Below are 19,017 nucleotides of genomic sequence, written 5' to 3'. Positions count from 1 at the left end.
GTTAAACGAACGAAATGTATTTTGACAATTTATGTAAGTTTTCTTAAATATATACATAAATAAAATGTTTAAGAACATAAGAAAATGCCATACTGGGTCAGACCAAGGATCCATCAAGCCCAGCATCCTGTTTCCAACAGTGGCCAATCCAGACCATAAGAACCTGGCAAGTACCCAAAAACTAAGTCTATTCCATGTTACCATTGCTAATGGCAGTGGCTATTCTCTAAGTGAACTTAATAGCAGGTAATGGACTTCTCCTCCAAGAACTTATCCAATCCTTTTTTAAACACCGCTATACTAACTGCACTAACCACATCCTCTGGCAACAAATTCCTATCTTGTGAAAACCTTTCATTTATATTAAAAATTATAATATTCCAAGATTAATGTTATAATTTATGAGTAACAATAATAAAACAAAGTTATTGTGTTATTCAATTTACCTCTTTAATGAGATGTATGAGCTTGATGGGATGAACACAGCTTTTGAATATTTGGTGTTAAAAAAAAAAAAAAAAAAGTCCAAAGGGTCTTCTGCGTAATTTTAAAAAGCTGGCTAGTTTCACACTATAAAATTATTTGATAGCCTCATTCAACTAATTCTATATGGCTATGAGAGTGAAGTCTGAAATATATAGGAAAGGACAGAATGTCAATATAAATCCTGCACCTCCAGTTCTGTAACTCTGTGCATCCATTGAAATTCCCCAAAACAATGGAGCTTGGATATTTCCCTTACAGCTCATCATACTGAAAGATATTTTCAAATTCTGGTGCCATCTCACAATAACAGCAGCACAAATACCTTCCATTGCCAGGCACATTGTGAACTAACACAAACCCCGCAAAAAAGACACTCAAAATCTATACTGCAATCCCATTGTAACATAACAGTAATAATGCCAAGGACTCAAACAATAATAACCCTACCTGTGAAAAAGCAAGGGTAAATATTGCACTGGGTCCTAGAATACCAATACACCACCTACTGAGGAAACAAAACAAACCCGATTGCTATAGATCCCTATACAGACACTATATGCTAGCAGAATCTCTCATCATGGTCACACACACAGAGCAGAGACAGATCCTTACCAAATACATAATACAAAATAAAGGAGCACAAATTAGACAAAAACTGAAATGGAAACCCCAAGAAGCCAGACTCTGTGTATTAACAATGGAAAAACAGAACTACCATTCCTCATAAAACAAATAAAAACAAGAAACATAAAGCATCAGTTATAATGCTTATATATAACCCTTGCAGCCTGTTGAACTACCTCCCATTGTAAAAATGTTAATTTAATGTAAATATCTTTATCTAATGTTATCCTCTCCCTTTCTTCTCTACTCCCAGTTCTAGTACCTTGTTATTTGTAACTGCTTCCTCCTCACTAAAAGGTTACTCATTTGTTCTTTGTACACCCCTGTTCTATGTAAACCGGCATGATGTGATTGTATCATGAATGCCGGTATATAAAAATTTTAAATAAATAAATAAAATAAATAAATAATAGTAAAACCATACTAATAAAAGAATATTTTAAAACTACTGATAAATAGAATTTCTATTAACTAAAATCATATACATTTTTTTAGATTTCCTATACACCAATAAAATATTTCAAAACAGCACATATATCAAATAACACCCAATAATTAAAACTAATAAGGATTTTAAAAAGCCCTGCTGTCCGTACGTGGGAGCTCTTGATTTCGTCACCCTGATATTGTCGAGGATTAGGAGGTTATCCTCTCTCTCACACATACTCACATGTCCATTCTCTCTCACACATACACTGTCACATACATACACATTCATGCTCTTATACCCGCCATAACTTCTCGCTCTCACAGACACTGACACACTCTCAGGCTCTAAGACACTCTCTCCCCCTCCTCCCCCCCCCCCCCCACACACACACACATAAGAACATGCCATACTGGGTCAGACCAAGGGTCCATCAAGGCCAGCATCCTGTTTCCAACAGTGGCCAATCCAGGCCACCTAGCTCTCAATGCCACCAAGACTGAGATCCTACTCATCTCCCCTCACGCTACCCTCCCCCTACTGTTTGCCAATGATCCCAACATTAGCATCGCCACCGCCCAACCATTCGTAAGGGATCTTGGTGTTCTCCTGGATCAACACCTAAACATGAAGAAATACATCAGCTCCATACTTAAGGCTTTTTTAAACTCAACGTCCTAAAAAAACTCAAACCCCTGCTTTACCCCCAAGACCTTCGTACAGTGATCCAGGCCACCATCTCTACCAAACTGGACTACTGCAATGTTCTCCTCCTAGGCCTACCCTACGCCTCTATTAAACCCCTGCAAATGTTGCAAAATGCAACATCAAGAATAATCGCTAACTCACATAAATACGAACACATCACCCCGATTCTCAAAATTTTCCATTGGCTTCCCATCCTCTCCCGTATCCACTATAAAGCCCTCACCATCATACACAAATCCATTCACTCACACAACTCCAACTGGCTAGATATCCCCTTCACCCCTCCCGCCCGACCAGATTCTCCAATAGTAGCACACTACCTGTGCCCTCCCTAAAAACAGCCCACCTCTCCTTCGCCCGTGACCGTGCCCTCTCGCCGGCCCTTCCCTCTGGAATTCCATGCCCCTCGCCCTGCGCCTCGAACCCTGTCTTATCAAGTTCAAGAAGAAATTGAAGACCTGGCTATTCAAACGTGCCTACCCTGAATAGTCCTGGTCACTAAAATGCCCCCATTTCATGCACCTAACTATTACTGATGTATATAATACCTAATTTCACTGTTGTACATAATACCACTAATTCTTGCACCTAACTATTACTGATGTATATAAAACCTAATTCACTGATGTATATAATACCACTAATTCTGTATACAATCCCATGTATATTATACCACTAATACTGTAAACTGTTGTAATTTCTTGTTTGACTCTCTTGTTTAATGCCCCTGCGGCTTGTTCTCTATCCTTCTATGCTTCTCTCTCGTTCTCCCCTCCCAAGTTCCTTTGCCCTGTTATAATGTAATTTTCTGCTCTGCTGTTAATATGTGAACCGGTGTGATGTCCCCACTAACGCCGGTATATAAAAGTTTTAAATAAATAATAAATAAATAAGAACTTGGCAAGTACCCAAAAACTAGGTCTATTCCATGTTACCGTTGCTAGTAATAGCAGTAGCTATTTTCTAAGTCAACTTAATTAACAGCAGGTAATGGACTTCTCCTCCAAGAACTTATCCAGTCCTTTTTTAAACACAGCTATACTAACTGCACTAACCACATCCTCTGGCAACAAATTCCAGAGTTTAATTGTGCATTGAGTAAAAAAGAACTTTCTCCAATTAGTTTTAAATGTGCCACATGCTAACTTCATGGAATGCCCCCTAGTCTTTCGATTATCCTAAAGAGTAATTAACCGATTCACAATCTACTCATGATTTTAAAAACCTCTATCATATCCCCCCTCAGCCGTCTCTTCTTCAAGCTGAAAAGTCCTAACCCCTTAAGTCTTTCCTCATAGGGGAGCTGTTCCATTCCCCTTATCATTTTGGTCACCCTTCTCTATACCTTCTCCATCGCAATTATATCTTTTTTGAGATGCGGCGACCAGAATTGTACACAGTATTCAAGGTGCGGTCTCACCATGGAGCGATAGAGGCATTATGACATTTTCCGTTTTATTCACCATTCCCTTTCTAATAATTCCCAACATTCTGTTTGCTTTTTTGACTGCCGCAGCACACTGAACCGACGATTTCAATGTGTTATCCACTATGACGCCTAGATCTTTCTTGGGTTGTAGCACCTAATATGGAACCAAACATTGTGTAACTATAGCATGGGTTATTTTTCCCTATATGCATCACCTTGCACGTATCCACATTAAATTTCATCTGCCATTTTGATGCCCAATTTTCCAGTTTCCCCTGGATTTTCTCATACATAGTCATTCTCTCACTTTCTCATACACACTCATTCTCTCACATACACACAAACACACACACCCAGGCAAGCTCCCAGTCATTTTCATACACACATACACCACACACAAGCAGGCACCTATTCTCACACATACAAACCCCAGGAAGACACCCATTCATACACATGCACACACTAAAGGCAGACCCCCTCTCTTTCTTTTGCCAGCAACCTCGAAGCCTCTCTCATTCCTCTGCTGCCACTGTCACTGCTGCCGCATGGCTATTGGGGAGGCGCTGATTGTTGCTACTGGCACCGAAGTCCATTCTGCTGCCTCCTCTGTGCAGGCCCCGTGGGTTTCCACTTCCTCCATGCTGATCTCATTCATTATGAGATCCGCAGAGAAAGTGCTACTCTTGCACAATGCCAAAGATTACATGTGCCAATCGGGAAAAAGTAATTTATTTTTTTTTTACCTTTGCTGTCTGATCTTAGTTTTCTAATCGGTTGGTCACAGGCTTTTTTGTTCCACGTTCCCTTTCTTATTTTTTTGCCAATTCCTTTTATATTGTCTTTTTTCTATTTCTTTTCTCTCCATCTATCTTCTTCCTTCAAACACAAAGGTTCTCATTCTCACATGCTATCTCTCTCTCTCAAACATACACACAGGCTCTCACTCTCACATGCTGTCTGACTCGCACACACAGGCTCTCTCTCACTCCCACATGCTGTCTTGCTCAAGCACAGGCTCTCACTGTCACATGCTGTCTCTCTCACACACACAGAGGCTCCCACATGCTGTCTCTGCAAACATTCAGGTCCTCACTCCCACACACAGACTCTCAACTCACTCTCTCACACACACAGTGTCTCTCAACTCACTCTCACACACACACTCTACAGGCCCTCAGCCTCTCTTGCCTCTGGGCCTCCTCTTCATGGGTCACTGAAGGATGGGCTCTGCAACATCCCTGATCTTCTCAGGCCGCCCGCAATGTGGGATCAGCGGCGGAGGCCCTGCTACCGGGCCTCCTCCTCTTCTCAGCCCGCTGCGACAATGCTCCTCCTCCTTCCTGCCCGTGCGGCTCCGGCAATGTCTTCTTTCGGGGGCCGTGCGGGCAGGAAGGAGGAGCAGCACCTGCAGGTTTGGACGCAACCTTTTTCTTCGGGCCGTGGTGACATGAGCTCCACCACGGCCCTGCCGATCTTCCTGCTGTGTGTGTCCGGCACACAGAACAGCTGTAGTTCACTGCTCAGCCGCCAGTGGGATGAGGTCCACCAGCGGCCGCATTGGCTCCCCCTGACCTCCCCTCGGTATACTACTTGCTCCGCCCCCTACGTGCACCGGGTTTGCACAGCACGCTGCAGGCGACACACTAAAGTGTCGCGACACACACTTTGGAGAAAGCTCTGCCCTACAGGATGGGTTCCAGACTTTCCCTGGTCTTGGAACTGAAAAGTGGCCTTCTTAAAGCCATGTGGTTTATTAGTAAAGCCTAAGGACCTTTAAATCTATGGACCTGTTAGAGAGCTGTTCCCATGTTTGTGGACATTAATAGCATTGAGTAAGGACACATGCAAGTTAGTCTTAGCTATGGAATCTCCTTCACACTAAACTCTTGAGTTTTGCTAGTTTGCTTTGGCTTTTCTTTCCTGATCTGATTTTTCTTTCTTGTGCTTTTTACTGGAACTGAAACAGCTGAGATGAAAATGCTAGCAGCAGGTAAGGACCATGCGATGAAAATCATTACTCATGTATGTGTCCATCCGTCTGTCTATCTTTGTCTTGGATGGGAATGGCAAGTTTCCATATACTATAATAGCTACCTGTGATATTCATCAGAAGTGAAGTGGATTTGCCTGCACTCTGCTTGTATTATATAAGCCTTTCGTGGACAAAATATTAAACTTTTTAACCTCTCCCTTTTGTTTCTCCGGCTAATTTCTACTATTATCCTTCCATGCTTTATCTTTTCCCTTCCATGTGTTCATACTCCCTTGCTTCCCAAAAGCTTTGAACATATAATTTTAAGAAAGTAATTCAGGAGTCGGCCTGATGGACCAGTGTGCTATGTACGAGACCCAAATTCAATTCTTGAACTCTGCTTCAGCTCTGCATCCTAGTAAGGAATAGGGCACTGCAGAAGCAGTGATCTCAGGCCCCAGGAAGGAGCAAGTAGCCAGCTAGCCAGACTCCAGGTGCACACATACAAAATTATGAAGGGAGCTGATCAAAAGACCATCACTAGAATAACTGGTTTATTATGGAAATTTGTGGGATAGAAAATTCCAGATAATTCCTTACTAAAGAAGTATTTCTGAAGCTCTAGGACAGTTTCCCAACCAGTGTGCTGCAGCTGACCTGCAGATGTGCTGCGAGAAGAGACCAATAAGAAAAGTTGAGGCACCGGCAGTCTTCGTTGCTTCTTTCCTCTGGGCCCTGCAGAATGTCATCCAGCCAGGCGAGCAATGCCCGTCTGCTGCTGCTGTTGCTTCTCTCTCTGCTGCCTTTCCTCTGTAATTGAAACTGCACGGGGTCCTGCAGTCTTGCAAGACCTAATGGCCTTGTGCTGTTACCATTGCAGAGGAGGAAGCAGCTGCTCAGATTTCTGCTGGTCCAGGAGATGAGATGGGAAGAAGCAGCAGCTGAATGTGCTGAGGCGTGTGGGGGGAGGGAAAGATGAATTTGCCAAAGGGTGTGTGGGGGGGGGGGGGGGGTGAGGGAAGTGATTCCAGGGAGAAGGGTGGGGAGGTGATGATTCCAGAGAGATGGAGAGGGGAAGGAAGGTAATGATGCTGGAGGGGGGAGGGGGGAGCAAGCAGTGGTGGAGGGAAGGGGGAGGTAATGATGAGAGAAGCTGGATGGAGGGAGAAGGAAAATGGTGATATATACTGGGGGGGTAGAAGGAGAGGTAAGGGAAGAAGGTGATGATGCCAGGGAAGATAAGGTGGTGGTGATGCCAGATGTCTGGAGGGAGAAGGAAGAAAAAATTGGTGTTGATTCCAGGGGTTTCAGGAAGAAGGTGGTGGTGATGCCAGGGAGAGGGGAAGAAAGGGGTTGGGAAAGGAAGAAGGTGATAATGCCAGGAGAGAGAGGAGAGAAGTTAGTGATGATGCCAGAAGGGTGGAGAGAGGGAAGAGAAGGTAGTGATGTTGCCAGGGAAGTGGAGGGGAGAAGGTGGTGATGTCGGGGGATGGAGGAAAACAAGTTGGGGAGAAGGAAGGTAATGATACCAGGGGAGAGGGAAGAGAAGATGGTGATGCCAGCATAGTGGGGGGAGAGAGAATTGACGAAAAAGTGTTGATGATACTAGAGCGATGGAGGGAGAGGGAAGAGGTGGTGGTGATAATACCAGGGTGGAGGGAAAGGGAGAAGGTGATGTCAGAAGGGTGGAGGGAGAGGGAGGGTGATGCCAGGGGATGGGGGAGAGAAGGGAAGAGAGAAGTGATGATGCCAGGGATAGGGAGAAAGGAAAAAAAAAAAGGAAGGTGATAAATCCAAGGGGGTAGAGGAGGAGGAAAAGTGATAATGCCAGAGGTGGAGGAAAGAGAAGATGGTGATGGGGTGCCAATATGAATTGAACCCTTTGCTAGGTGTACTACAACACACAAAAGGTTGGGAATAGCTGATCTAGGGCCACAGAGGCAGAAGACTGGGTAAGGACTTTGTTACCATGACAACAGTAAATAGCTCAGATCAGGGAACACAATTTCATCACCAGCTTGCCGCTGGCAAATGCTTACTGCCATAGCAGCATTTCAGTGTAAGTGGCTGTAGGAGACCAAGAAATGCTTTCTTGGGGCACTACTGTTCTCTCTCTTTTTCTCTCTCTCTCTCTCTCTCTCTTCTTTCCCCCATCAGCACCAGCACTTTTAACCAGTAGGGACACAATTGGAGGCAAGAGCAGCAGCACCTGAGAGAAGCTCTTCTTGTTTCTGCTTTCCCGAAACACTAGTGTGACTAGGATAGTGCTATAAAAATCACAAGGGAGAAATAGACAATAAGAACAAAAGAATGTAGGAGGGAGAGGCAACAGCCTCACACTCCGTGGCTCGCTCTCCCACATACACATTCAGTGACTCTGACACACTCACACTCTCTCGCTCGATGGCGCTCTGTCGCTCACACACGCACACTCACATTGTTGTTACCCACACAAACATACACATGCACTCTCACACTCAGTAGCTTTCTCCATCACACACACATACATACATACTCAGGCACACTCCCACATTCCGTGGTGCTCTGTCCTTCACACACACAGGTGCACTCTCACATTCAGTGCCTTGATCGCTTTCACATGCACTCGCTCTCATTCACACAGTCTCAGGGCCTCCCCCTGTCTTCTCTGTATATTTTTCATGCTGCTGGATCACAGGTCCTCTCTCTTTTGGCTGCCGCAACAGTCTACTGGGACTTGTCTTCAGCCACCAATGGGATGGGCTATGCTGCCAGGTAGCAGGGTTCTCCTCTCTTTGGCCACTGCAGGATGGGCTCCATGGTGGCCTGCTGGATTATTGGTTCTCTTCATGGCATGCATCGTAGCAAGAGTCGCGTTGATGCAATGTCATCGCCTGCTACTGCGGGGCCAATCTTGTAAGAGCTGTGAGATTAGCCTGCTGCAGCAGGAGATGACATTCACTTAACCACAACTCCTGCTTGCTGGGGGGGGGGGGGGGGGCAAGGAACTAGATTGCCCATTTGAGAACAGCATCAGCTTGGGCAAAGGTTTGGTACATCCCTGCCTGACTCGAGGAAAAAAAAAGCAAAAATTGGTTAGGGCTGGGAATTCACTGAATCCCTTAAAGGAGCTGTACCCTCAGTAATCTGCTGTTCTTCTCCAGCTAGCCAGACCAGTCCAGATGTATAGGGAATGCCCATCGACTAGCAAATGGAGGCAGAGAACAATAGGCCCTCTTGCTGACCTCATCCTGCCAGTATTTGCTGTCTCCAGCAGATGATAGGAGTGCATCCTATGTTCTGAGATCTGTTTAGGCTGGGTGGAGTTTTTCTAAATTGGAGGAACAGCTTCTGAGGTGAAAATCTTGCACTCCCTCCTTCAGTTGAGCACTGTTCCAGTCCAGAGGCCTTCCAGTGGATTTTCCTTTCTTGGGGTGGGCTTCAGAAGGGATCCCCCAGTCCTCTTCCTGGGTTAGCGTTCCCCCTTTTCTCCTCCTTTCTTTCTGAAAAAAAAAATGTGGTTTGATTGCTGTTTTTTGGCATTTGCTGTTGCTAGCAGGATTAAAAATTAGTGGAAAAAATAGAGCTCTTTAGTGATTGGACAGTGAAGGGCCTTTCCCCTGCAGCTCTTGGGATGAGTACCTCATTGCTCTCTCCTAAGTTTCTTTCCAGTCATGATAGTAAATCATGCTAGTGAAGGGGTGGCAGGGGATGTTATGGTGGCATCTTCTGAGCATAGGAAATGGTTCATTCTGTGCTCTTTCTGTGAGATCAGAAAGCTAGGAAACAGCATATTTATGCCACGAGTGTGTGTTGTGAGAAGCAGCCGGAAGATTTGTCTGCTCCAGAGGGGGGATCACAACAGAGGGTTCAGCTGCTGCTGCTGCTGTTCCCGCTGGCAGGCTCCCTGCCACAGGGAACAGCAGCCATGTTGGTAGCATTGCAGCCAAGCAAGTTGCTGGGGCTACCTCCTCTCAATCCCGTGGTAAATGATTTGACTGTGGGTGCAATAGAGAGTTTGTTTTCTTTTGCCCTTAAAGGCACAGGATCAGGCCTTGCTGAGGGGAAGCCCTCATCATATTCAGTCTGAGCTTCTGTATCCATAGAGTTTCTAAAGTGCCTCCATCATGCCTTTTGTATGGGCCAGAGTTCTGTCTTAGTGGTCCCTGCACCCCAGGGGAGGAAAAGAAGTAGATGGGAACTAAAAAACCCAGTATCAATTTAAGAATTTGCTGAATTTTATTTTGATTTTACTTTTTTTAGCATATTGTATTTTATTTGATTTTGTTTTAATTAACTGTATTGTTGAATACTCTTATTGTATCGCTATTTTATGATTATTTAATTTGCTTATGTAAACCGTTGTGATGGTACTCCCCAAACGAAGGTATATAAAAATCAATCAATTAATAAATACTTGAAGAAATGGCTGAGGATTCCTCTGGATCAGAACTCCCTCGTTGGGTTCCAATCCCTGCAAGATAGAGGGACAGATAATGGGAAAGACAGTGGGAACGATTTAGAAGAAAGAGAACATCCTCCAGAGCAGGAAGATGGTTTCGCGTGGTATGTTTATTTCATAAAGAGGAACTTACTTTCCGGATTTCTTGATTATAGTGATTTTAAATATTGTTGAAGGTAATGGTGAAGAAGTGGTTGCTTCTAATGAGAATCCCTTTATGATCACTATTCTGAAGCCTTCAACATCCTTTCCTCTCATGGAGCAGTGCAGGATCTGATTGATCGGAAATAGGTTTCCCAAGTAGCTTATTTTAAGGAGTGGATATTCCTTGAGGAATTTGTACTCTAGGTCCTAAGGAAGGAGAAAAACTGTTTCTCCAGAATGGATGCGCTGTGTGTAGTTACTGTATACTACCGTTCTTAACGTAATAACATAACATATGGGCCAATACAGTAAAAATCGCGGGAGAGCGGGCAAGTGCCCGCTCTCCTGGGGCACGCACAGGCCACTTTCCTGTGCGCGCGATTCAGTAATTTAATTTATTTAAATTAGGACCCGCGGTAAAAAGAAGCGCTAGGGACACTAGGGCGTCCCTAGCGCCTCTTTTTTGACAGGAGCAGTGGCTTTCAGCAAGTTTGACAGCCAACGCTCAATTTTGCCGGCGTTTGTTCTCAAACCCGCTGACAGCCACGGGTTCAGAAACCGGATGCCGGCAAAATTAAGCGTCCGGTTTTCAAGCCGCGGGCCCATTTTAAATTTTTTTTTTTTTTTTTTTAATTTTAAACTTTTTTAAACTTTTGGGACCTTTGACTTAATATCGCCATGATATTAAGTCAGAGGGTGCACAGAAAAGCAGATTTTACTGCTTTTCTGTGAACTTCCCTGGCGCCAGCAGAAACTAACGCCTACCTTTGGGTAGGCGTTAGTTTCTTAAAGTAAAATGTGCAGCTTGGCTGCATATTTTACTTACTGTATCGCGCGGGAATGACTAATAGGTCCATCAACATGCATTTGCATGTTGTGGGCACTATTAGTCTCGGGGGGGGGGGGGTTGGACGCGCGTTTTCGACGCGCTATTACCCCTTACTGAATAAGGAAGCTATTACCCCTTACTGAATAAGGAAGCTTATGTCAAAGCTTCTAGAACTTTGACTGTGCACACTGAGCATGCATAGCATGCCCTAAACCACGTGTTCATGTGGGGTCCCTCTTCAGTCTCTTTTTTTTTTTTTTTTTCCACGGAGCAGTTAGCATCATGGTGAAGTTGTTTATGGCTTTTCTGCTTGAAATTGCCTTAGAAAACTTTTTCATGGATTTTTGCAGTGTTGGCTCGTGTCTCATCAAGACCTGGTCCCTCTTCGTTTTCCCTTAGGCTACTCATTTAGGATTTTCGGGAGGTTCGGTAAGTTTCTTTTCACTTCCGCCCTTCCTCATGGTGGTGGTGCCTCAGTGCCTGCCGGCGTCGACCGCTCGTTGCCACCTTCTCTTGTTTTTTCCCCCTTCTTTTCACCATCAATCATGGTTTCATTGGGTTTTCATCAGTGCTCAGAGTGTCCAAGGATGATGACCATCACGGGAGCCCCATTAGGAGTGTGTCCTCTGCCTGGGGACATTGAATGACATCCAGGGTTGCTGCCTCTGCACCCAGATGACCCCCAAAGGACGTCATGCTTGACTCGACAAGATGGAGAAGTTCTTCGAGTCAAGGAAGTCTGAGCCATTGACATCAGCATCAGCGGCATCTGCACTGATGGACACAGACGGCATCGGCAGGGTCTTCAGTTCTGTTGGTGCTGTTGGCAGATAGGGGCGCCGGGGACCGTCCTCTGTCTCTCTTCCAGGTCGAGGACGTTGAGTTTGTCATCATCAACTTTGGCACCGGGGAAAGACAGGGCAGAGCACTAAGGGAAGCAGAGGAAGCACTGGCACCGGTCACCTTTGCATGGTACCAGGCTCGAGAATGTGCCGGCTGAAGCTGTGATGCCCACGAAGCGATCCCACAGTGAGGAGCGCCCATCCTCCTTTGATGCCAGGCATACGTGACTGTCTCCTCCAGTCCTGGTGCCAGTTGCCGATTCACTTTGGGAATTCGAGGAAGATGTGGCCGCCCCTCCTGCCTCCCCATGGCTTTGGCATCGGCAACTTTCGAGGAGGAACTGGAGCGGAGAGTACGACTAGCGGTGGAGCGGACATTGCTCGACATCCAACTGGTGGTGCTGATGCTGCCGCTCGCCCTGCTGGAACTGCTGCTGAAACGGCTCAACATGCTCATCAGTGTGTTACTGACCCAGTTGGCATCAGTTCCCGGGAGACCATTAATACCAGGCAGGGCACTGTTGCTTCCCCTGACTGATACAGTGCTTATCACCGGTTCCGAGGAGGAGGAAGCTCCATTGAGGCCAATGGGGACACTGGAGCCTGCTGCCCCCTGAACAGCTTTGCCTGTGCTGGTACCAGTGCCACAGGTGCCCATGCCTCTGGTCAAAGGCCAAACATCTAGGGCTCCATCCGTATGACTCCTGGGGGGGATGGCATTGCAGAATCTTCTTCCGAGGACTCGGAAGGTCATCCCTCAGATCTTTTTCCTCCAGAAGAGCAGAGGAGGTCACTTCCTGAGGACCTGACCTTCACAAGTTTTGTGCAAATGATGGCTGAAGCCATCCCTTTTCAGTTGATGACTGATGAGGATGCCAGGCATAAGATGCTAGAAATCCTTCAGTTCATGGAGGCTCCTAAAGAGATCGTGGCAATCCCAATGCATGAGATGTTTAAGTAGTTGCTGCTGAGGATCTGGGAACACCCCCTCACATTACCTCCTATCAACAGGAGGCCAGATGGGGTTTACCTCGTCCAACAAGCTACCAGAATCGAAAAGCATCAGCAAGCACACCAGTTGGTAGTGGTCGAATCCGATCTCAATTAGGCCAGATGCTTTCGGACCCACACCTTGGCACCCCTGGGGAAGGATCGTAGAACGATGGACACTCTCTCTTGGGAGGAAAGTATTGCAAGGGGCCATGCTCATTCCCCGCATTGCCACTTTACCAGCTCTGCTTGAGCCAATTCTCGTGCAATCTCTGGAAGCAGGTGCAGGAGCTGGCCAAGCAACTGCCTCAATAGCAAGACCCTTTCCTATCGCAGGTGTGCCATGGCCTGGAGTGTGGAAAACACAAGGTTCGTTCAACCTATGATTTCGACTTCACAGCGAGGATGTTTGTGGTGGGAATCTGTGCCTGCAGAATGGCATGACTGCAGGCCTCAGATCTCCGTCCAGAGGTACAAGAAAGACTCGCGGACTTGCTGTGTACAGGAGAGAATCTCTTCGGAGATAAGGTGAGGGAAATAGCAGCCTAGTTACGGGATCACCATGAGACCCTCCAACAACTCTTTGCCATCACCTCGGGCCCACCCTCCTCATCCAGGAGATTTGTGAGGCAGAGTCAGAGCGAGTTTTTCTATTGTTAGGAAGTACTATCCTCCAGCCCCTCGCTCCCATTCACAGAGGGTGAGCTCCTGTGACCGTCCCAGGCAACAGAGAGCTCCAAAGCCCCAGCTGGCTCCCCAGCCAAACCCAGGGACAGGGTTTTGACTGGATTGTAAGGAGCATAAGCCAGCCATATGTACCCGTAATGCTACGGTTCTTCACAAACCTTTGGCCCAGTGGGTTCTGTTCATAGTCTGCCAGGAGTACCAATTGAACTTATGGGATGTCCCACCAAATTGTGCCTGTTTTGGGGGCAAATATGGCACATCCCCAATGTACAACTAAGGGAGCTCTCTGCCCTCTTAATGGCCAGAGCGGTCAAGCACGTTCCACAGGGCAAAGAGGGCAGGGATTCTATTCCTGGTACTTCCTGATCCCAAAGAGAACAGGGGAAATCAGTCTCATCCTAGATCTGAGGGTCTTGAACAAGTTCCTAAAAAAAAGAAAGAAAAGTTCAAGATGGTTTCCCTAGGGACCCTGATAACCCCTCCAGCAAAAAGAAAACTGGCTATGCTCCCTTAGTTTAAAGGACGTACACACCCATATCGAGATAATCCTCAGTCACAGGAAGTATCTCAGATTTGTAGTGGGAAAACAGTATTTCCAGTACTAGAGTCAGCCCCACGTGTCTTTACAAAATGTCTGGCCGTGGTGGGGACGCACCTCCACAGACTGGGAGTATGTGTGTTCTCTTATCTGGATGATTGGCTAGTCAAGAGCACATCTCAGGCCAGGGCCACTCTATCTGTGCGCATGACCATCTGGGTGTTGGAGTCACCAGGGTTAGTCATCAACTACCCAAAGTCCCATCTCAGCCTGTCACCTCAGTTGGACTTTATCGGAGTTCTGATAGATAGTGCTCAAGCAAAAGCCTTCCTACCGTGATCCAGGGCAGTCACCTTAGTGTCCATAGCGGAGGGGATTCAACAGAGCCAGCAGGTGTCAGCTTGGCACATGTTGAGGCTGTTGGGCCATATGGCTGCAACTCTCCATATTACTCCTTTGGCACGTTTGCACATGTGCAGAGCCACACACAACCTCCAAGCTCGCATGCGAGTCACTCTGTCTCTCTGGGTCTCTGTCTTGGTGGCGGGTTCTCTCGAATTTGGAGCGGGGAATATCCTTCCAAAAAACCCCCACCCAAATTGTCTTTACTAAGGATGTGTCCACCTTGTGATGGGGAGCTCATATAGAGGGGGTCCGCATCCAGGGCCTGTGGTCCGCCCAGAAAGCAAAGTGTTAGATCAACTTCCTGGAGCTCCGGACGATCAGGTATGCACTATGGGTTTTCAGAGATCAGCTGTCCAACAAAATTGTCCTGATCCAGTCTGACAACCAAGCAGCCATATGTGGTATATCAACAAGCAGGGAAGCATGGGATCGTATCTCCTGGGCCAGGAAGTGGTCCAGATCTGATCGTGGGCCAATGGCATGGGATGGTTCTCAGGGCCATGTACTTGGCTGGAAAGGAGAACATGGTAGCAGACAGACTAAGTCATGCCTTCAGACCCCATGAGTGGTCTCTGGACCAGCAGGTAGCAAACCAGATTTTCCACCTCTGGGGGAGCCCGCTGGTGGACTTGTTCGCGTCCCCCTTCAACAGGAAGGTAGCCCAGTTCTGCTTCCTGTACAGGTCAGCCGAGAATCCAGCCTTGGATGCCCGTGCCTGCCATTGGGGCAAGGATCTTCTGTACGCTTATCCTCCAATTCCTCTGGTGACAAAGACTCTCTTGAAGCTTCGAGAGGACCGAGGGACTATGATCCTCATAATCCTTTTATCTGATATCTGAAAAATGTTTTGTTATCTTGCTTTATCTCTTTGGCAATCCTTTTTTCCGCTTGACCTTTTGCTTTCCTGATTTCTTTCTTAGTCTCCCTCAGTTTTAACATACTCTTCCTTATGTTCCTTTTTGTAAGATTCTTTATACTACTTGAATGCTGTTCTTTTTGCCATAATTATTTCAGCCACCTCCTTTGAGAACCAGATTGGTTTCTTTTTCCTTTTACTCTTGTTTACTTTCCTAACATATACGGTAGATTTGTTGCCTTTGTAATATTTCCTTTTAATTTGGCCCACTGTTGTTCCACCTCACCCATTTTCTCGCAGTCTTCCTCCAGGTACATCTTCATTTTTACAAAGTCCGTATTTGTGAAATTCAAAACTTGGGTCTTTGTGTGACTTCTCTGTATCCTATTCTTGATATCAAATCATACCGTCTGATGATCATTGGTGCTCAGTTGAGCCCCTACCTGAACATCAAAGACATTATTCCCATTAGTGAGCACTAAATCGCGTATCACACCCTCCCTCATGGGTTCCAATACCATTTTTTGAGCAGATCCCCTTGAAGGGCATCCACTATCTCTACTTTTTGTAGATTCTGCAGAAGGGATGCTCCATTCCACATCCATTAGTTTAAATTCTCCAATCAGTAACACTTTTCCCTTCTTTCTCACCTTTTGAATGTCCTTGATATATCTGTCTTGTTTTTCAGTTTGAGTTGGAGGCCTGTAGATCACGCCAGTAAAAATGGAACACCATCTTTTTTTTTTTTTTTTTTTTTTGATTTGGTTTTTTTTAGGATGGATCATAATGCTGAATTGTGCAAGGTTACATCCCTAGCAATTCAGTTGCTTGGATATTGTGGCCAATGTATCCCCAATATTTAAAAAGGGCTCTGGGGCGATCCGCGAAACTATAGACCAGTGAGCCTGACTTCTGTGCCGGGAAAAATAGTGGAAACTATTCTCAAGATCAAAATCGTAGAGCATATAGAAAGACATGGTTCACTGGAACACAGTCAATATGGATATACCCAAGGGAAGTCTTGCCTAACAAATCTGCTTCATTTTTTTGAAGGGTTTAATAAACATGTGGATAAAGGTGAACCGGTAGATGTAGTGTATTTGGGTTTTCAGAAGACGTTTGACAAAGTCCCTCATGAGAGGCTTCTAAGAAAACTTAAAAAGTCATGGGTTAGGAGGCGATGTCCTTTCGTGGATTATAAACTGGTTAAAAGACAGGAAACAGAGAGTAGGATTAAATGGTTAATTTTCTCAGTGGAAAAGGGTAAACAGTAGATTACCTCAGGGATCTGTACTTGGACCGGTGCTTTTCAATATATTTATAAATGACCTGGAAAGGAATAAGACGAGTGAATTTAACAAATTTGCGGATGATACAAAATTATTCAGAGTTGTTAAATCACAAGCGGATTGTGATACATTACAGGAGGACCTTGAAGACTACAAGATTGGGTATCCAAATGGCAGATTAAATTTAATGTGGACAAGTGCAAGGTGTTGCATATAGGGAAAAATAACCATTGCTGTGGTTACACGATGTTAGGTTCCATATTAGGAGCTACTACCCAGGAAAAAGATCTAGGCATCATAGTGGATAATACTTTAAAATCGTTGGCTCAGTGTGCTGCAGCAGTCAAAAAAGCAAACAGAATGTTAGGAATTATTAGGAAGGGAATGGTTAATAAAATGGAAAATGTTATAATGCCTCTATATCGCTCCATGGTGAGACTGCACCTTGAATATTGTGTAGAATTCTGATCGCCACATCTCAAAAAAGATATAGTTGCAATGGAGAAGGTACAGAGAAGGGCAACCAAAATGATAAAGGGGATGGAACAACTCCCCTATGAGGAAAAACTGAAGAGGTTAGAGCTGTTCAGCTTGGAGGAGAGGCGGCTGAGTGGGGATATGATAGAGGTCTTTAAAATCCTGAGAGGTCTTGAACGAGTAGATATGAATCGGTTATTTACACTTTCGGATAATAGAAGGACTAGGGGGCACTCCATGAAGTTAGCAAGAAGCACATTTAAGACTAATCTGAGAAAATTATTTTTCACTCAATGCACAATTAAGCTCTGAAATTTGTTGCCAGAGGATGTAGTTAGTGTAGCTGGATTCAAAAAAGGTTTGGATACGTTCTTGGAGAAGTCCATTAACTGCTATTAATCAAGTTGACTTAGGGAATGGCCTCAGCTATTACTGGCATCAGTAGCATGGGATCTTCTTGGTGTTTGGGTACTTGCCAGGTTCTTGTGACTTGGTTTGGCCTCTGTTGGAAACAGGATGCTGGTCTGACCCAGCATGGCAATTTCTTATGTTCTTATGAAGGGGCATTTTATGGAGGTGGTGAATACTTTTATGGGCTAGAAAAGCTTCTACTTCCTTGACCTATGTGAGTGTCTGTTTTTTCGAAGATTTGTGTACACACAGGCAAATTGTTCCTAGAAGTGCCTAGAGTCCTGGAGGAGAGGTTAGCGAAATGTTTGGCTCTAAATTTCCTGAAAGTTCAAGTAATAGCTATTATCCCAGGACAAGCAGGATGCTAGTCCTCACATATGGGTGACGTCATTCACGGAGCCCTTAAGCGGGAAAAACTTCTGGCAAGTTTCTAGAAGCTTTTAACTGGCTGCCTGAGGCTACTGAGCATGCCCGTCATGCCATGATATTCCCTGCCACAGGGGTCTCACTCCAGTCTTCTTTTTTCCGCGCTGCTAGCTGCATTGCGGTTTATAGGAGCCCTGTGAGTTTACCTCACAACGATAAAGTTCATATTACGTTTTTTTGCCCCTTACGGGTCTCACTCGGTCTGTCACCGGCTGGTGACAAACACCATATACTTTTTTCGATAAAAGGGGAATCCGAATTCATCGACGGATGTCGACGGAGAAAACCTCAGGATTCAAAAAATGTCCGGCCTGCAACCGGACTATGTCGATTACGGACCCGCACGTCGAGTGCGTTCGCTGTCTGGGAGGAGACCATGACATCGCATCTTGTGCCCAATGCCAAGAAATGACGGTGAAAGGTAGGAAACTTCACCATGAAAAGATGGCTCAGATTTTTCAACTTCAGACGTCGCAGTCTCCCACGACTTCGACTAAATCCTCACCGGTGGGCATATCGAAAAAGATATTGATAAAGAAAAGGATCCCGGAGGGTTCGGGGGATGCCTCTTCGCCATCACCATCCGTGGCATCGTCAAAATCAGTATCTGAAGTTCGCCCAAAACATAAACACCGTAGGCACCATTCAATTCCTCCATTGCCACCGCCGGAGGAACCGGTATCTAAACAACGGAAGCTATCATCGACCTCCGTAACAACCACAGGGGAATCGATGCCATCAACTTCTGTGACAGACTTAACCGCTTTGATTAAGCAAATTGTCACTGATGCCCTCAAAGAGAAGATACCGGCATCATCGCTGATGCCGACCCTAGGGTCGATGCCGACTTCTCAGTCGATGCCGGCCGCCGGGCCGATGCCGATGGACCAGTCGATGCAGACTATCGAGTCGATGCCATCATCGATCTCGATGCTGGCTACAGCGTCTATGCCGATAGATTTGCCGAGCTGTTCTTCAGCGATGCCGGCTCCTCAGCCGATATCTGCAGCCTCATCGTCGATCCAATTGCTGGGGC

At 45.8% G+C, this 19,017-nt stretch overlaps 1 protein-coding gene across 1 annotated transcript in view; it reads left to right on the top strand.

The window, feature by feature from the left end:
• The window catches only part of SLC38A10 (solute carrier family 38 member 10), a 219,202-nt gene that overhangs the window by 148,938 nt on the left and 51,247 nt on the right, over positions 1–19,017 (top strand). The window contains 1 exon segment of the mRNA XM_029599221.1: positions 5,641–5,664. Coding sequence (XP_029455081.1) covers positions 5,641–5,664 — 24 coding nt within the window.

Source organism: Rhinatrema bivittatum, chromosome 4 (genome assembly GCF_901001135.1).
Source record: "Rhinatrema bivittatum chromosome 4, aRhiBiv1.1, whole genome shotgun sequence".
NCBI lineage: Eukaryota > Metazoa > Chordata > Amphibia > Gymnophiona > Rhinatrematidae > Rhinatrema > Rhinatrema bivittatum.
Note: the sequence above shows the minus strand (reverse complement) of the source record. Positions and strands in the feature narration are given on the sequence as shown.